The sequence below is a fragment of the Ordospora colligata genome (assembly GCF_000803265.1).
Source record: "Ordospora colligata OC4 chromosome Unknown contig_10, whole genome shotgun sequence".
NCBI lineage: Eukaryota > Fungi > Microsporidia > Ordosporidae > Ordospora > Ordospora colligata.
The window spans coordinates 47,001-59,831 of record NW_014575398.1 but is presented as its reverse complement, the minus strand read 5'-3'; the positions used below and the strand labels follow the sequence as shown (position 1 = coordinate 59,831).

At 36.0% G+C, this 12,831-nt stretch overlaps 14 protein-coding genes across 14 annotated transcripts; 4 read left to right on the top strand and 10 right to left on the bottom strand.

Annotated features, from left to right (window-relative positions):
* On the bottom strand, positions 1–1,646 carry M896_100610 (uncharacterized protein; the record flags this gene model as incomplete). The annotated part of the gene is made up of 1 exon (XM_014707633.1): positions 1–1,646. A coding segment is annotated over one exon (1,646 nt), but the record flags the coding sequence as incomplete, so codon positions are not given.
* Positions 1,647–2,013: 367 nt separating this feature from the next.
* Positions 2,014–2,829, bottom strand: M896_100600 (uncharacterized protein; the record flags this gene model as incomplete). The annotated part of the gene is made up of 1 exon (XM_014707632.1): positions 2,014–2,829. The coding sequence occupies one exon, from the start codon at positions 2,827–2,829 to the stop codon at positions 2,014–2,016; it is 816 nt and encodes a 271-aa protein (XP_014563118.1).
* Positions 2,830–2,896: 67 nt separating this feature from the next.
* On the top strand, positions 2,897–4,021 carry M896_100590 (uncharacterized protein; the record flags this gene model as incomplete). The annotated part of the gene is made up of 1 exon (XM_014707631.1): positions 2,897–4,021. The coding sequence occupies one exon, from the start codon at positions 2,897–2,899 to the stop codon at positions 4,019–4,021; it is 1,125 nt and encodes a 374-aa protein (XP_014563117.1).
* Positions 4,022–4,080: 59 nt separating this feature from the next.
* M896_100580 (uncharacterized protein) lies at positions 4,081–4,884 on the bottom strand (the record flags this gene model as incomplete). The annotated part of the gene is made up of 1 exon (XM_014707630.1): positions 4,081–4,884. One exon carries the CDS (start codon positions 4,882–4,884, stop codon positions 4,081–4,083), a length of 804 nt encoding a protein of 267 aa, XP_014563116.1.
* Positions 4,885–5,033: 149 nt separating this feature from the next.
* On the top strand, positions 5,034–5,492 carry M896_100570 (uncharacterized protein; the record flags this gene model as incomplete). Its single annotated transcript, XM_014707629.1, has 1 exon — positions 5,034–5,492. One exon carries the CDS (start codon positions 5,034–5,036, stop codon positions 5,490–5,492), a length of 459 nt encoding a protein of 152 aa, XP_014563115.1.
* Positions 5,493–5,584: 92 nt separating this feature from the next.
* Positions 5,585–6,109, bottom strand: M896_100560 (uncharacterized protein; the record flags this gene model as incomplete). Its single annotated transcript, XM_014707628.1, has 1 exon — positions 5,585–6,109. One exon carries the CDS (start codon positions 6,107–6,109, stop codon positions 5,585–5,587), a length of 525 nt encoding a protein of 174 aa, XP_014563114.1.
* A 33-nt stretch (positions 6,110–6,142) lies between these two features.
* Positions 6,143–6,922, bottom strand: M896_100550 (uncharacterized protein; the record flags this gene model as incomplete). Its single annotated transcript, XM_014707627.1, has 1 exon — positions 6,143–6,922. One exon carries the CDS (start codon positions 6,920–6,922, stop codon positions 6,143–6,145), a length of 780 nt encoding a protein of 259 aa, XP_014563113.1.
* Positions 6,923–7,067: 145 nt separating this feature from the next.
* M896_100540 (glycosylphosphatidylinositol transamidase) lies at positions 7,068–7,871 on the bottom strand (the record flags this gene model as incomplete). The annotated part of the gene is made up of 1 exon (XM_014707626.1): positions 7,068–7,871. One exon carries the CDS (start codon positions 7,869–7,871, stop codon positions 7,068–7,070), a length of 804 nt encoding a protein of 267 aa, XP_014563112.1.
* Positions 7,872–8,082: 211 nt separating this feature from the next.
* Positions 8,083–8,742, top strand: M896_100530 (uncharacterized protein; the record flags this gene model as incomplete). The annotated part of the gene is made up of 1 exon (XM_014707625.1): positions 8,083–8,742. The coding sequence occupies one exon, from the start codon at positions 8,083–8,085 to the stop codon at positions 8,740–8,742; it is 660 nt and encodes a 219-aa protein (XP_014563111.1).
* A 141-nt stretch (positions 8,743–8,883) lies between these two features.
* M896_100520 (uncharacterized protein) lies at positions 8,884–9,453 on the bottom strand (the record flags this gene model as incomplete). The annotated part of the gene is made up of 1 exon (XM_014707624.1): positions 8,884–9,453. The coding sequence occupies one exon, from the start codon at positions 9,451–9,453 to the stop codon at positions 8,884–8,886; it is 570 nt and encodes a 189-aa protein (XP_014563110.1).
* Positions 9,454–9,574: 121 nt separating this feature from the next.
* M896_100510 (subunit of pyruvate dehydrogenase E1) lies at positions 9,575–10,621 on the top strand (the record flags this gene model as incomplete). Its single annotated transcript, XM_014707623.1, has 1 exon — positions 9,575–10,621. The coding sequence occupies one exon, from the start codon at positions 9,575–9,577 to the stop codon at positions 10,619–10,621; it is 1,047 nt and encodes a 348-aa protein (XP_014563109.1).
* M896_100500 (cyclin) lies at positions 10,618–11,268 on the bottom strand (the record flags this gene model as incomplete). Its single annotated transcript, XM_014707622.1, has 1 exon — positions 10,618–11,268. The coding sequence occupies one exon, from the start codon at positions 11,266–11,268 to the stop codon at positions 10,618–10,620; it is 651 nt and encodes a 216-aa protein (XP_014563108.1).
* Positions 11,269–11,376: 108 nt separating this feature from the next.
* Positions 11,377–12,132, bottom strand: M896_100490 (uncharacterized protein; the record flags this gene model as incomplete). Its single annotated transcript, XM_014707621.1, has 1 exon — positions 11,377–12,132. The coding sequence occupies one exon, from the start codon at positions 12,130–12,132 to the stop codon at positions 11,377–11,379; it is 756 nt and encodes a 251-aa protein (XP_014563107.1).
* Positions 12,133–12,263: 131 nt separating this feature from the next.
* M896_100480 (uncharacterized protein) lies at positions 12,264–12,551 on the bottom strand (the record flags this gene model as incomplete). The annotated part of the gene is made up of 1 exon (XM_014707620.1): positions 12,264–12,551. One exon carries the CDS (start codon positions 12,549–12,551, stop codon positions 12,264–12,266), a length of 288 nt encoding a protein of 95 aa, XP_014563106.1.
* Between the last annotated feature and the right edge of the window lie 280 nt (positions 12,552–12,831).

Below are 12,831 nucleotides of genomic sequence, written 5' to 3'. Positions count from 1 at the left end.
ATGAAATTAAACACACACAACTTTAATCTATAAATCTTACTCACATCTACTCCTACTACATATCCAACTCCAATAAATAGCATTATTACACACACTAAATACCCAACTAAATCCACCAGCAAGACTTGTGATTTATTGGCATCTGCGTTCTGTATTTCTGATAATATTTGTTTTTTAATTTCATTTATTTGTTTTTCATTTTCATTTATTTGTTTTTCATTTTCAGTAGATAGTGTTCTAATTGCATTAGCTTGGTCAACAACTTTCGATTGGTTTTCAAAAAGTATAGATAAATTATTAATTAGATTGTTTACGTCTTGTATTCTCTCATTTCTTTCTTTTTCATATAATTTCCAAATTGATTGATAAAGACTTTGTAAAAATTTCAGAATTTGTTGATTATCAAAAGATACAATTGGATTTAAAAATTCATGTGGATTGATCGGTATATCTTGTAATTGATTATTTTTATCCTCAAAAACCGGAATAATATCATCTTCTAAAATTCTTAATTCACGAGGCTTGTCTTTGCATGCAATTAATAATCTTTTTAAATAATCATTTGTATTTTCTACAAGCAAAGGGCAGTTATCTGGCTTTCTTTTAACTACTTCGTCTAATTCTTTCCCCTCTTTCATTCTGATCCTTTCGATATCTTCTTTAATATTTTTGTTATGATATAATTTTTTATTCAAGCAAATTTCAATTTGGTAATTAAATTCCCCTGATTTATCTCTATAATCTTTTGTATATTCTTTTATTTTTTCAGCATGCATTTTTGTTTTGGAAAGCGATATAGGTTCTATACTATTCAGCTTGTTTATAAAATTACTAGTAAGAGATTCTGCCTCTACTACTTGTTTCTCATTACTTCTATCTGACTGCCTATTTAAAATTGAACTGCTAATTTTATGCACTTTTTCAGTACTATTAATGAATGGCATGTATTTTTTATATTTATCCGATAACTCTTCTGATTCTTTTGGTCCAATACTGCTAGTAGACATAAATATCATGAACATATTGTTTTTTATGTCATCATCGAAGTTATAAACCATTTCACTTATTTTAGGATTCAGTTCTTTTTCTTTTAAGTATAGGCATGATGCTACAAAGCAAATGAGATGAACTTTATTCACATGCTCACTTATAAGAAAATTTTGAGTATTGTTCATAGCATTATAGTTAGGATCATAGCCTATTGGAAAGCCTGTTGTTTTTGGTAGATAATTTGGCATGTCAATAATTCTGGTTGCTGTTTTTTTATCATTTGAAATATACACATAAGAAACTATTTTATTTTCTTTTATCATTAATCTACTAGTTGACGAGTTTCTTAATGGTATTTCATATTGTTTAGAAGAGTTTATTCTGATATCATATAAGCGATTAATAAAAAAGTTTACCAAAGAATCCTTCTGCATGCTTCTTGCACCCATTAACAGTATTGTCTTGTCTCCATTTGACTTTTTAATTGCTTCGTAATCTTCAAATGTTCCGTTTAAGTAAACCTCAAATAAATCTTTCTCATTTTTATCTCCATACTCATATTTTTTAATCTTTCCTTCATTAAGAGCCTTGTCAATATCTAATGATAATGTTTTATTATCCTTAGACGTAGTATAGAATTTTTCCTCATTATTCATTTTCAATGGGGCTATTTATTAATACATTTTATAAATCAATTATGCATTGTATACGGTATATATTTTTTTCTTGATAGCTATTATATCGTTGTCAACAATGATTGGCTAATATCCGTTTATTTATTATTACATATATTCTATAATATGTGGCTGATATATTGTTATATTTATATCGCTTTATTTAAATGCATTGTTCGTAAATTCGTTATATCTGATCAATAAATGCAACGATCTCATAAATAAACAAATAATAATAAAGAAATGTTCAATTTTTATTCAACTATCGATGAGACTGAAGACTATTGAAAGTCAAACCATACGATAATAACATAAACTGTACATTCATACAACATGATACAACACAAATTTACTTCTTTTTAATTTGTATCGAGTAAAGATAATATCCCGTTACACCTATCACTATGAAGAAAAGAATCCACACAAGACTACCTCCTCTTTGAGACTCATCTCGTACAAGGCGTTTGAAATTCTTGAGCTTATATGATTCAATCCCAATAATTCTCATGGATGAAGGGTATTTGCCTGTATATGCAGAAACGCCAATAAAATTGTCTTTTTTACTAGCAAGTGCCTTATAGCCATGCACTGGCACAAGATTATTTGACTCTCCTATGTAAACCGTAAGCTGATCGTCCTGCTCAATACGCACAATAAAAACATCACCAGGTACAAAATCTCTGTAAACCACCTTATCAAATGATCTGTCGGCATTCTGTGTGTTTGCATGCACATCTCCGGCCTTTACACCAATATAAGATTTACCAGATGGCTTGATTGCAACAAGAATCCCATTAAAATTGCATGACCGACCATAACAAGCACCCTCCTCAAATGTACTCTCTCCAGACATCCAAATGGACATTCCCTCCTCTCCATCATTGCCATTATTCTCTTGATTCGCAATCTCTATAACAAAATCAATGCAGAACCTATCTTGCTTTATTGGCTGAGAAGACACTATTGCTCCAGAACTATCTGGTGATGAAAATCCAAGCTGAATAAACGTGCTCTTACCATTTATCTTAACTACAGACTCACCAAACGCATTCCAATTCGCAAAACTACCCACTCCATCAACATAAGGCGTTAGCAACGATGACTCTTGCATAAATAAATGCTCTGTGCACAAGCATCTCAAGGTAAAAAGAACAAACGCAAACATTGGGGCTGCTGCATCCTAAAATTTACCTGCAAATAAACAAATGATAATTAACACTGCCCTTATAGGAATGTTTATTGCCAAGGACCTGAAAGACGTGCTAAGGTTAGCTTGTCTTTCTCGTGTGTTTTACATATCGATTTCATGCATCGCATCCATTTTGATTCCTCCCTTCGATAAGTCCACGGCACTTGTTCAAACAAACTCTTGCATGAAGTTTTTGCTATCATGGGACGCTGTCCACTTCCTTGAAATAATGAAAAATGGATATGCAAAGATACACGAAACTGCATTCTTTCCTTTCCTTCCTTATGTATCGCGCACAGTTAATAAAATATTGAGAATAGAGCCATACACCACAGGTGTGCTCGTTTCCTGCTTAGCAACAATTTCGAGCTCAGGTATTCTATACAAAATAACACTCAAACGATACGGTCCAACTATTGCAAAAATTAGTGCTGTTTTGTTTATATTCAATCCTGCATCAATCGTATATACAGCAATGTATTCAGAGTCATTATTTATGCTGGCCTTTCTTCTTGGAATATACTTCCTGGAAGAAAACAGCTCGTTACATGGAACAGTGATGCTTTCATTGTGTGGATTGTGTAGGTCAAATGCAGTTTTATTTGCTCCATTTGTACTATTTCCCTTGAATGTGTTTTCTATAATGAGAACCGCGTTCTTTCTGCTTCCGTTAGCTGCATTCCAGTATTACTCGCTTCTAATTATTAACAACGCAAAAAATACATATAGAATATTTGTACCGTATTCATATGTCCAAAAAATGTATTGGGATCAGGGACTGTTCAAGTTCTTTACCAGCAACAACATTCCAAACATCATTCTTGGAATTCCATTCTTGGCAATTTCAATATACATACTCGTTGAGTATTGGAATGGCAGACTAGATGCCAACAAAACCGTCGTCGGGCTTCAGAAGAACAGTTTACATAAACGTAATACTCGCCTAATGGCCATTATATTATTTGCACAGACTCTGATTGCTGTGTTTCTAATTCATTGGAATATGTACTTTAGGTTCATTTCATTCAATCCGCTGATCTACTGGATACTGGCTGAAAAGTACAACACAATCCAGAACAAATTCCTACGGAGACTGCTGTTCAGGTTCTTCTTTGGGTTCGGGATTATCTATGCACTTCTTTTTGGATGTTTCTATCCACCAGCCTAAGCAAAACTAACTAAATAATTAACATAAAACAAACGCTTTATTTTACGCTTCCATATAGATCAAGCCTTTTTCTTTCGGAAAAATATTTGATTAATAATACCCAGTATTACTAGTATAGCGTATAAAAACTTCAAGTAGTGAATCTCATTATCTCCAATCTTTGCATCCTCAAGAGCGAACATTTTGACAAATTCTTCTATATCAAGATCGACTCCCAATCCAAACTTCAATCCAAGAATGATTAGCACAGATCCGAAGATCGAAAACACAATAGTGCACATTAGTACTGCAATAGGATCAACAAACGACATCCCTATTATTCCAAAGATCAAAAGTGCTATCTGCACTGCATAGTACACAACTACAGATGATGATGTGTCTTCTATGCTTCCAATATTGTTCCATGCGCAGATCCCAAGATAAAGTATCATTAGATATGCAACAATTTTGAAAACATACAAAAACATCACTCCTGATACCAGTGACAAAAACAACGTAAAAACAATGTTGTTTGAAATCATATCCACAACCTTGCTGCACAACTTGAACAGAGTTGTTGCGTTTTTAAACAGACCTTTATATCTGATTTTAAGTATCATATCATTGTAATTCCTTAGAGTATCAATTCCAACCCATATAGTGCAGAAAAATATCGCAAAAAACGACAATTTCTTCATACGTATTCCAGCAAAGTTTATAAAAAGCCCTATAAACAGCAAAATCAAGGCATTTTCAGTTCTGTCCTGTGTTTTATGCAAAGCTGTTCTAATGGCAACTCCCCAGTTAATGCTTCCTTCGTTATCAACCAGATTGTCATCGCCTTTGCTTGCAAGCACATGTCCTGCAAAAAGAAGCGCAAACATATTAGGGATAATCACAACAACACAATATCCAACTCCAACAATGCAATAATGGTAAATAAACATATTTGTTGAACCATAAATGGCTATGCAAAGCCTTGCTGTTGATTGATAATTCAAAATAATTGCTGTAATTATATTATTACCCTTGAATGGATGAGCTTCAAGCTCTAAAATGCATATTTGAAAATAACATGAAGCATCACTTCGAAGAAGATTGTCTAGTGTACTGCATATCAGTGCGAGAAAACTATTTTGAATTTATATGCAGGAAGGAGTATCCCAATACACCTCCAGATGTCTTTTCAAATATTGAGCGGGATGTCCTGGATTGGTCATTAAGTCAGGCCCAGAAATACTTATCAACGCCGATGATCTTCGACATAATCAGGCTTGTATTCCAGAAATTGGACGAAAGTAGCATAATAGTGGACACAGGTAAACTTGTAATCAGCTATGACATTAATGACAACGAAAGAATCACAGAACAGGACTTTCTTGCGTGGAAGCAAAAAATAATAAGACCTAAGATCGAAAAGACTAGCATGACAGGCAAAGAAATATTCATCGAGAGAAAAAGAAATAAGGAAGAGATTAATGATGACATATAAATCCATTTACTTAATTCGTCATAATAAACACTTTGAACTATCTTTAAGTAAAATTCCTTTATTCCAAAGAACTGTTTATGCACTTCTTCATTCTAAAGAAATCTTATTATAAAATACATAATAACAAATATAACCAATGCAGAAATGAGAATCCGGAATACAGAAATATTGCTAGACTGCTCAGTTTTCATAAACCTCAGTGCAGAACTGGTCCCCGCAAGATTCTTAGTCATCTTATCTGTCACTTCATCAAGCACATTTCCATCAAGTCTTACACTATCAAGAAATTTCTTTGCTTTGCCATGGAGCTGTCTAGAATACTTCAGAATATCCTTTTCTATCCTATCGGAATACTCATTGCTTTTATTAACTCCTGTAATTCGCTGATGAACCTCGCTCACCTCAAACTCTGCTGGCTCGGCACAAAGCATATCTATTCTTTTCAACATCTTGCTTTGAACTTCTTTGTCAGATATTTCATTTGCTAAATGTTTAAGTGCCATAATGTTGCTTTCAATCTGAATCTCTACATCATCAGAATACGTACCTTCTGTTTTGTTGCTAATAAGTGCTGTTGTCTCGTTCAAAAGATTCTTGAAATATTCAGAGTCAAACATTTAGGGGTTATTCTCATTGATCTTACCAATTCATCATTCCTCCTGCTCACTTAGATTCCTTTTCTTTTTTATCTTCTTCACTAACTCATTCACAATCTTCTTCAAATCTTCAACCTTTTTTTGCAATACCTTCGAATTTTCTACTCCTTCATTAATCCTTTTAACTAGCATCTGTTTTTCACATTCTATATCATTTTCAATTGCCTTCAGCAACTCCTCTCCCCTACAAATGCATTGTAAGGCATATTTCTTTCCCTCAATCTCCATATTTGAGGTAAGCTCCGAAACCTTTCGATTCAAACTATTTATAATCGCTTCCCTCTTGTTTAGTTCCTCTTGCTGATTCTTGATGATCATTCTCAAATCACTTTCGGTTCTTGTATAAGTTTCCTCATAATTGCACTTGTCCATTCTATCAGTCTTTGAACACAAACTATCTTTATGCTCGTTCTTCTTTTTTACATACTCTTCATATCGTTGCTTCGAAATATTTAATGGTTCTTCATTGCTCTTGCACCGATCCTCCTCTCTATCAACCTTTATGATGTTCCTAGCTACAGACTCCTTCAATCCATCTATAAGTCTTTTCTGAAAACTTTCTCCATCTTCTGCTTCTTTCACTTCATCCATTACTCCTTTAGTATCTAAATCCCCTTTCGGCATCATCTCCTCTTCATCAAAAGACTTCCAAGCAAGCTCACTCATACTCTTGGTCACTGCAGAACTCCAATCACCTTCATTAACAATGCTATATTCATCCCAATTCTCCTTGCATTCCTCCCCTTTCTTTATTCTCTTTCTTCTTACAACCATTAGGGACATTCACACTAATACATAAAATGAAAGCAGTACCTTAAACATCACTCTTTATTAAACTCATTCAGAACACAAACAACTCCATGTACCGCAGCAAATATAAATCCATCATTAATTTTATTGCATAAATACAATCTCCATGTCATTTGAAAGGAAGCAGCTCAAACATCAAATTCTGGAAAAAAAAATCTCCGTAATTAAACATAGGATTGTTACTGAATACAAGTTCAGATTGTATAGGCTCCTTGCTCAAATCACTAAACACATCAATAAGCTTGTCATCTCGTCCAATTCCCCTCTGTGCCCTCATAAAGAAAAAATACGAGAAATTGTCCACGGTATTAGTAAAAAGCACAGAAGACTCAAATGTCGAAATTGCCGATTGCTTGATCTTACTTGTGGCAATTGCGAAAACATTCGATGGCAAAACATCTCTGTCTATAAGTGCATCTGCCTGACATGTATCAACCAATAACAAAACTTTGCCTACCCTAGATGCTAACTTCACAACCCTGCACATCAAATCATCCTTCGTCATAAAGTGTATGCTCCCAAACTTCAGGAATGACTCGTTTCCATGCCCATTCATGTATATCAGAACATTCGATGACTCATCAGCATCCTTAAGCTTGGGATGGTTGCCTTCAAGCGCATTCAACATCACCCTCAGCGCATCATCAGTAACATCAAAATCAGAATACTGAATCTTTAAATCGCTATCAATATGCACATGCTCCTTATCTACATTTCTTATGTCCTGAATCTGGTTCACATACGAAATAATCGCAATTTGGTCTCCTTCATATCCATTTTGTCGCAATATATGGTCAAAAATATACACATTCGCCATCTGCCTGTAATTATGAAATCCTCGAGACGAATTCAATAGAATCGCATAGTTCTTACAAAACACACCGATTGCATACAAAATAACAACAATACACATAGGGATGCACTTTCAATGTATTATTATCTCAGCATAACATGGATTTATTAATTTCATCAGTTTCATGGTCAAAGCATAAATATACAGCCAATCAAGATCTATGTCATACACACCCTTTATTCCCACCACAAAAACTCTGAATCTCCTTAACACACCCTGAAAATCTAATTGGTGGTCTTACCTTTTAAAAAGATTCATTTCGCAGCTGAGAATGACTACAACAGCATTCAGAAACGTGAGAGCACTCAACCAGCTGTGCTCGGTGCTACTGATAGTCATAAACATTCCTCTTCCGTTTCTACTGGTTCCGTACATGTTATATGTATCAGTAGAAGGACAGTGCCTCAAAACCACGCTCAGCATACTTACCATATTCAAAACAACATCAATGGTTAACATAACACTTGGATTATTTGCAAGCTGTGGGATCAACAGTAAGGTTCGACTGTACATGAGGCTATATCTTCTTGTGGGAGTTCTTCTGCTCATTGGCATGTCAGGCATCATTCTTTACGTTAAGATTAGCTACCAGAGCGATGTCTCAAAGGCCTTGGGCGTTGCATATAACATAGCACAGGCAGAAAACATCATCCTCCACTACCTTGAATGCTCAAATCAAAAAACATGCACTGCACAGATCATGAGCACTATCAACGACATTCGCTATTACTACCTGATAATATCTATCCCATCAGTACTCCTCAACCTTCTTAACATCCTACTCGCAAGAATCGCACTCTGCATCAGTATAGAGCATGCTCTTCCAAAGCCACCAAGCTTCGTCGAGAAGAACAGAGTTGGAATGAACACTGTATCATTACGAAACAGGCGTGTTCTGTCTGCATCGGCATCCAATGCCCTAAACAGTTGAAGAATCTGTATGTGATCGTGAATTGTATTAAACTTCATTGGTATTTAACCTTCTGCTTATTCCCAATCATTTTATTTGCATGCCAAATCATTAATTCAGTTACAACATCTTAGTAGTTTTATTTGAATGTCAAACATTAATTCAGTTATTGCACTCATCCTCTAGCATATCAATCATCGTCTTTAATGTCGAAATCTCTGCATCTGAAGGCTCCAATTGACTAAACAAAATCCGTCTTGACAGGTACTCCTTGACATAAGGATCCGTAGCACCTGCATCAATGCCTTCTATCTTTATAAAAACCATCTTTGTTGTTTCTGCATCAACTGTCACTTTGCTCACTGGCTTCATGTCCATCTTCTCATAATATTCCACTTCGCTTATCAAGCTCTTGATCATGCTTGTTTTCTCGTCATCCATCATTGCATCCATCGACATCCTTATCTCTTTTATGCGGGCCTGTACGAATTCTCTTCTTTCTGCCATCTGCTTAGCGTACTCCTTGCCATATGATTTCTGTACTTGCTTCACTCTCTCAACAAGACCTACAAGAAACGGAACCGTGTTTCTCAGTACTTCACCTTTTAGTCGCATTGCAAGCTCTTTTGGAATATACGAGTTTGTTCGTTCTTTATGCATTCTTCTACGTGGAAAACTTTTCAACACAGTGTCAATCAGATCAACCACACTCAATATCTCCCGACTACTCATGGGGTTCATCTAACCTTATTCAATCATGAACCAGGCATGAAAACAATCATCTAATGCAATGCTATGGCATTTAAAACATCTGCTTCATGTGGTAAACATATTGCTTTACTCATCAAAACACATGGATGATGCAAAATATGTTCATGCAGATCCACAAGAATCTATGAGTCATATACAAACACATCTTATAGAAAAGTCTAGCATTAATTCCATCGAAAGCCTCCATGTTGATGAAGTTGTGCACATGTACAAGCAAATACTCAGAATCAGATACATGGAGGAGCAGATGATTGAAGATTACAAAAATGGGCTCATTCGAGGATTTTGCCATCTTTCAATAGGACAGGAGGCGATATACGCTGCTTTAGAAAAAGCCAGTAAAGACGACATGGTTATCTCGTCATATAGATGCCATGGCATTGCATATGTCACAGGATGCACCATACCTGAAATAATGAGCGAGGTGCTTGGAAGAGAAGCTGGCATCTGTAAGGGAAAAGGTGGTTCTATGCATCTCTACAACAAAAATTTCTTCGGTGGGCATGGAATCGTAGGTGCTCAGGTCTCACTCGGATTAGGAATAGCATATGCACTGAAGTATGATACATTCCAGAAGTCAAGTACCCATAAGGTTTGTTATGCATTTTACGGAGATGGCGCTGCAAACCAAGGTCAGGTGTGGGAATCCATGAACATGGCGTTTATTTGGAAACTTCCTGTTGTATTTGTATGCGAAAACAACGGATATGGCATGTGGACTCCTTCAGAAAGCGCCAGTGCAGATTCAGAATTCTTCCGTAGAGGCAATCAGGTTCCAGGGATTAGAGTTACCCATGGCTCAACATTTGCGATCCTCTCCGTCATGCAGTATGCTAGAGCATACGCTTTAAACAACGGTCCTATCATCGTGCAAATAGATACTCACAGACTTTGCACTCACTCAACCGCAGATACAAAAGATTACTATCGTAAAAACAATGAAATACAATCTGCAAAGGCAAAAGACTGCGTTATAGAAGTAGGAAACAAACTTCTTCAATTCTACTCAGAAAACCAACTTCAAGAAATGCAGCAGGAGATTCATGACGAAGTATTCAAGGTTACACAATCTGCAAAAAATAGCGCTTACACTCCTCAAGAGCAATTATTTAAAGATATTTTACTTTAGATATCAAACAATCGATATAATGAATACATAAATATGCCTTTAATTATTCTATTGTTTTCAAGATAAAACTTGAAGTCGATGTCAGCCTCATATCCAGCAAGCAGGTTAGATGCCTCATGGATCCCTTTAGTATACAGTTGCAGTGCATTCCATTTACAGCTGTTTTTCTCTATTAAATATGAAAATGCACAGAAAAATATCTCCTGTCTTTGCTTCATGCTATATCTCTCCGACATCTTTTCAATTTGTGCCTCTCTGAGAAGACAATGTGGAAGCTTCATGATCATGTCAAACTCAAGAACCTTGAGCATTTCCACCTCTTTGTCAAGGATCTCCTGCTTTAGAAACGAATCGCTCGTAACAAGCACATAATCATCCACCGTCCTAAGGTGCTTCTCTTCTAGTTTGGCGCCCAAAAAGAGCGCAGAAATACCAACCAGTTGGTACTTTGTAAGATCAAGTCCGCACATCTCTACATACCTGTCTAAAATAAGCACAGCAATGGAAAAAGTTACCTGCGAGTACTCAAAGTCATTAACAACCTCATAGAGCCATCTCAAGAGTTTCCTCCTGTGTTCCGACTTGTGTATCGTCAGTTTAATGTTCTTTCGACTCACATTTGTGATGTCTTCAAACACCCTTTTCATCGGTTTTCAGGCTCTCTGTTACTTAAAAACTTTCTCAGGTATTGGCGGGAGAAAATCATGACCCTGTGCAAACTCAATGACTACGTGATAAACAAATAAGAAAAGCATTTATTCAACATGAGACTGCACATCACTCTCATCAGAGTCCGAGTAACACCTCTCTGCATAGTCCTCCTCGCCTGCCTCCTCATCGTCCTTAAACAGATCTCGTCGTGTTTGAAACAGCTCTATTCCAAGAACTCCGGTTGAAAGCGCCTTCACTCGTCTAGCATGCTCCTTCTCCTCATTCTGCTTCTTAATCTTCCACTCCTTAAATCGCTCTTCAGTCAATGGAGTCAGCTCTGCAGGAAGAGACTGCCTGGAAAACTCAATGTACTCCTCAAGAGTAAGCTCAACTTGTACATCCTCTTTCATCTCAACAAGTCTATGGACATCATTGCACTCTGGAAACGGGCATTTCCAATCGCTTTTGTATTCTCCAGAGTGTAATGCATCTATAAGAAACCTGCATATACTTTTTGCTTTTTCAGCCACCACTTCTGTGCTCTGTTTCTCTACTTTTTTGACCACCTCATGTGCAAACTTGCAATCGTCTCCATCCGGGCATATTTTGTTAAGAAAGTTTATGCACTGAATTGTCTTTGGATCTACACCTATTGGAATCACCTGTTTGACATAAGCTTTCATTTCTTCTTTTTTCATCTTTTCCTTCTTCTCAAGCCGCTCTTTGAGATTGAGGCTTTCTAACTGCTTCATAATCGCTGCCTTTTGTTTCTTGTTTTTAAGTCCAAATGCTTTTTCTTCCAACTCTTTCTTTATGTCCTTCGATGATTTCTGCTTAACCTCTTGCTGCTTCTTTGCCATGGTCTGGGTTCCTCAGTACACAGCTTAAACCCAAGGATGACAAATTATCTGTTGCGCAAGTCTTCCAATACTATAGACTAATATATTCATTATATTTATTACACTAAATGCATAACATAGTTGCACAGGCATTACTCATAGGCTTGCAAGTCATCAGACTCGTAAACTATTCGTATAAGCAGAGAGCATGACGGGCATCTTGCTATTATCTCTCCATTTCTCAAGTCATCGAGTGAAATCTCAAATCTGTCGCCACAAGGACATGGATAATAGAATGTTCTATTTGCGCTACTATACTCAAAGTCCTTCATGTCTATTTCATCGTATACAGGATAGTCGTTGACTTCATCATTATAATCTGTTGGCACAACGTCTCTTTTGAAATATGCTTCGTATTCTGGCTCAAAGCGAGATGACATAATAGGGCAATAAAATCGTATTAAAATCAAATGTTATGCATGCTAATTCTTTGACAACTTTCTTATTATGTGCATTTGAGATTGTATCTATTTAGTATATTCTCAGATGATTGTGAATTGACTGTATTCTTTGGTGTTTGTCAATTGACTTGTATTCTTTGATGATTGTGCATTAACCTATACATTGACTCTCTGGTGTTTGTACATTCACTTATATATTATCTATGCATTCACTTATATATTCACTTATTCTATATACATCAACATATTATACATACCT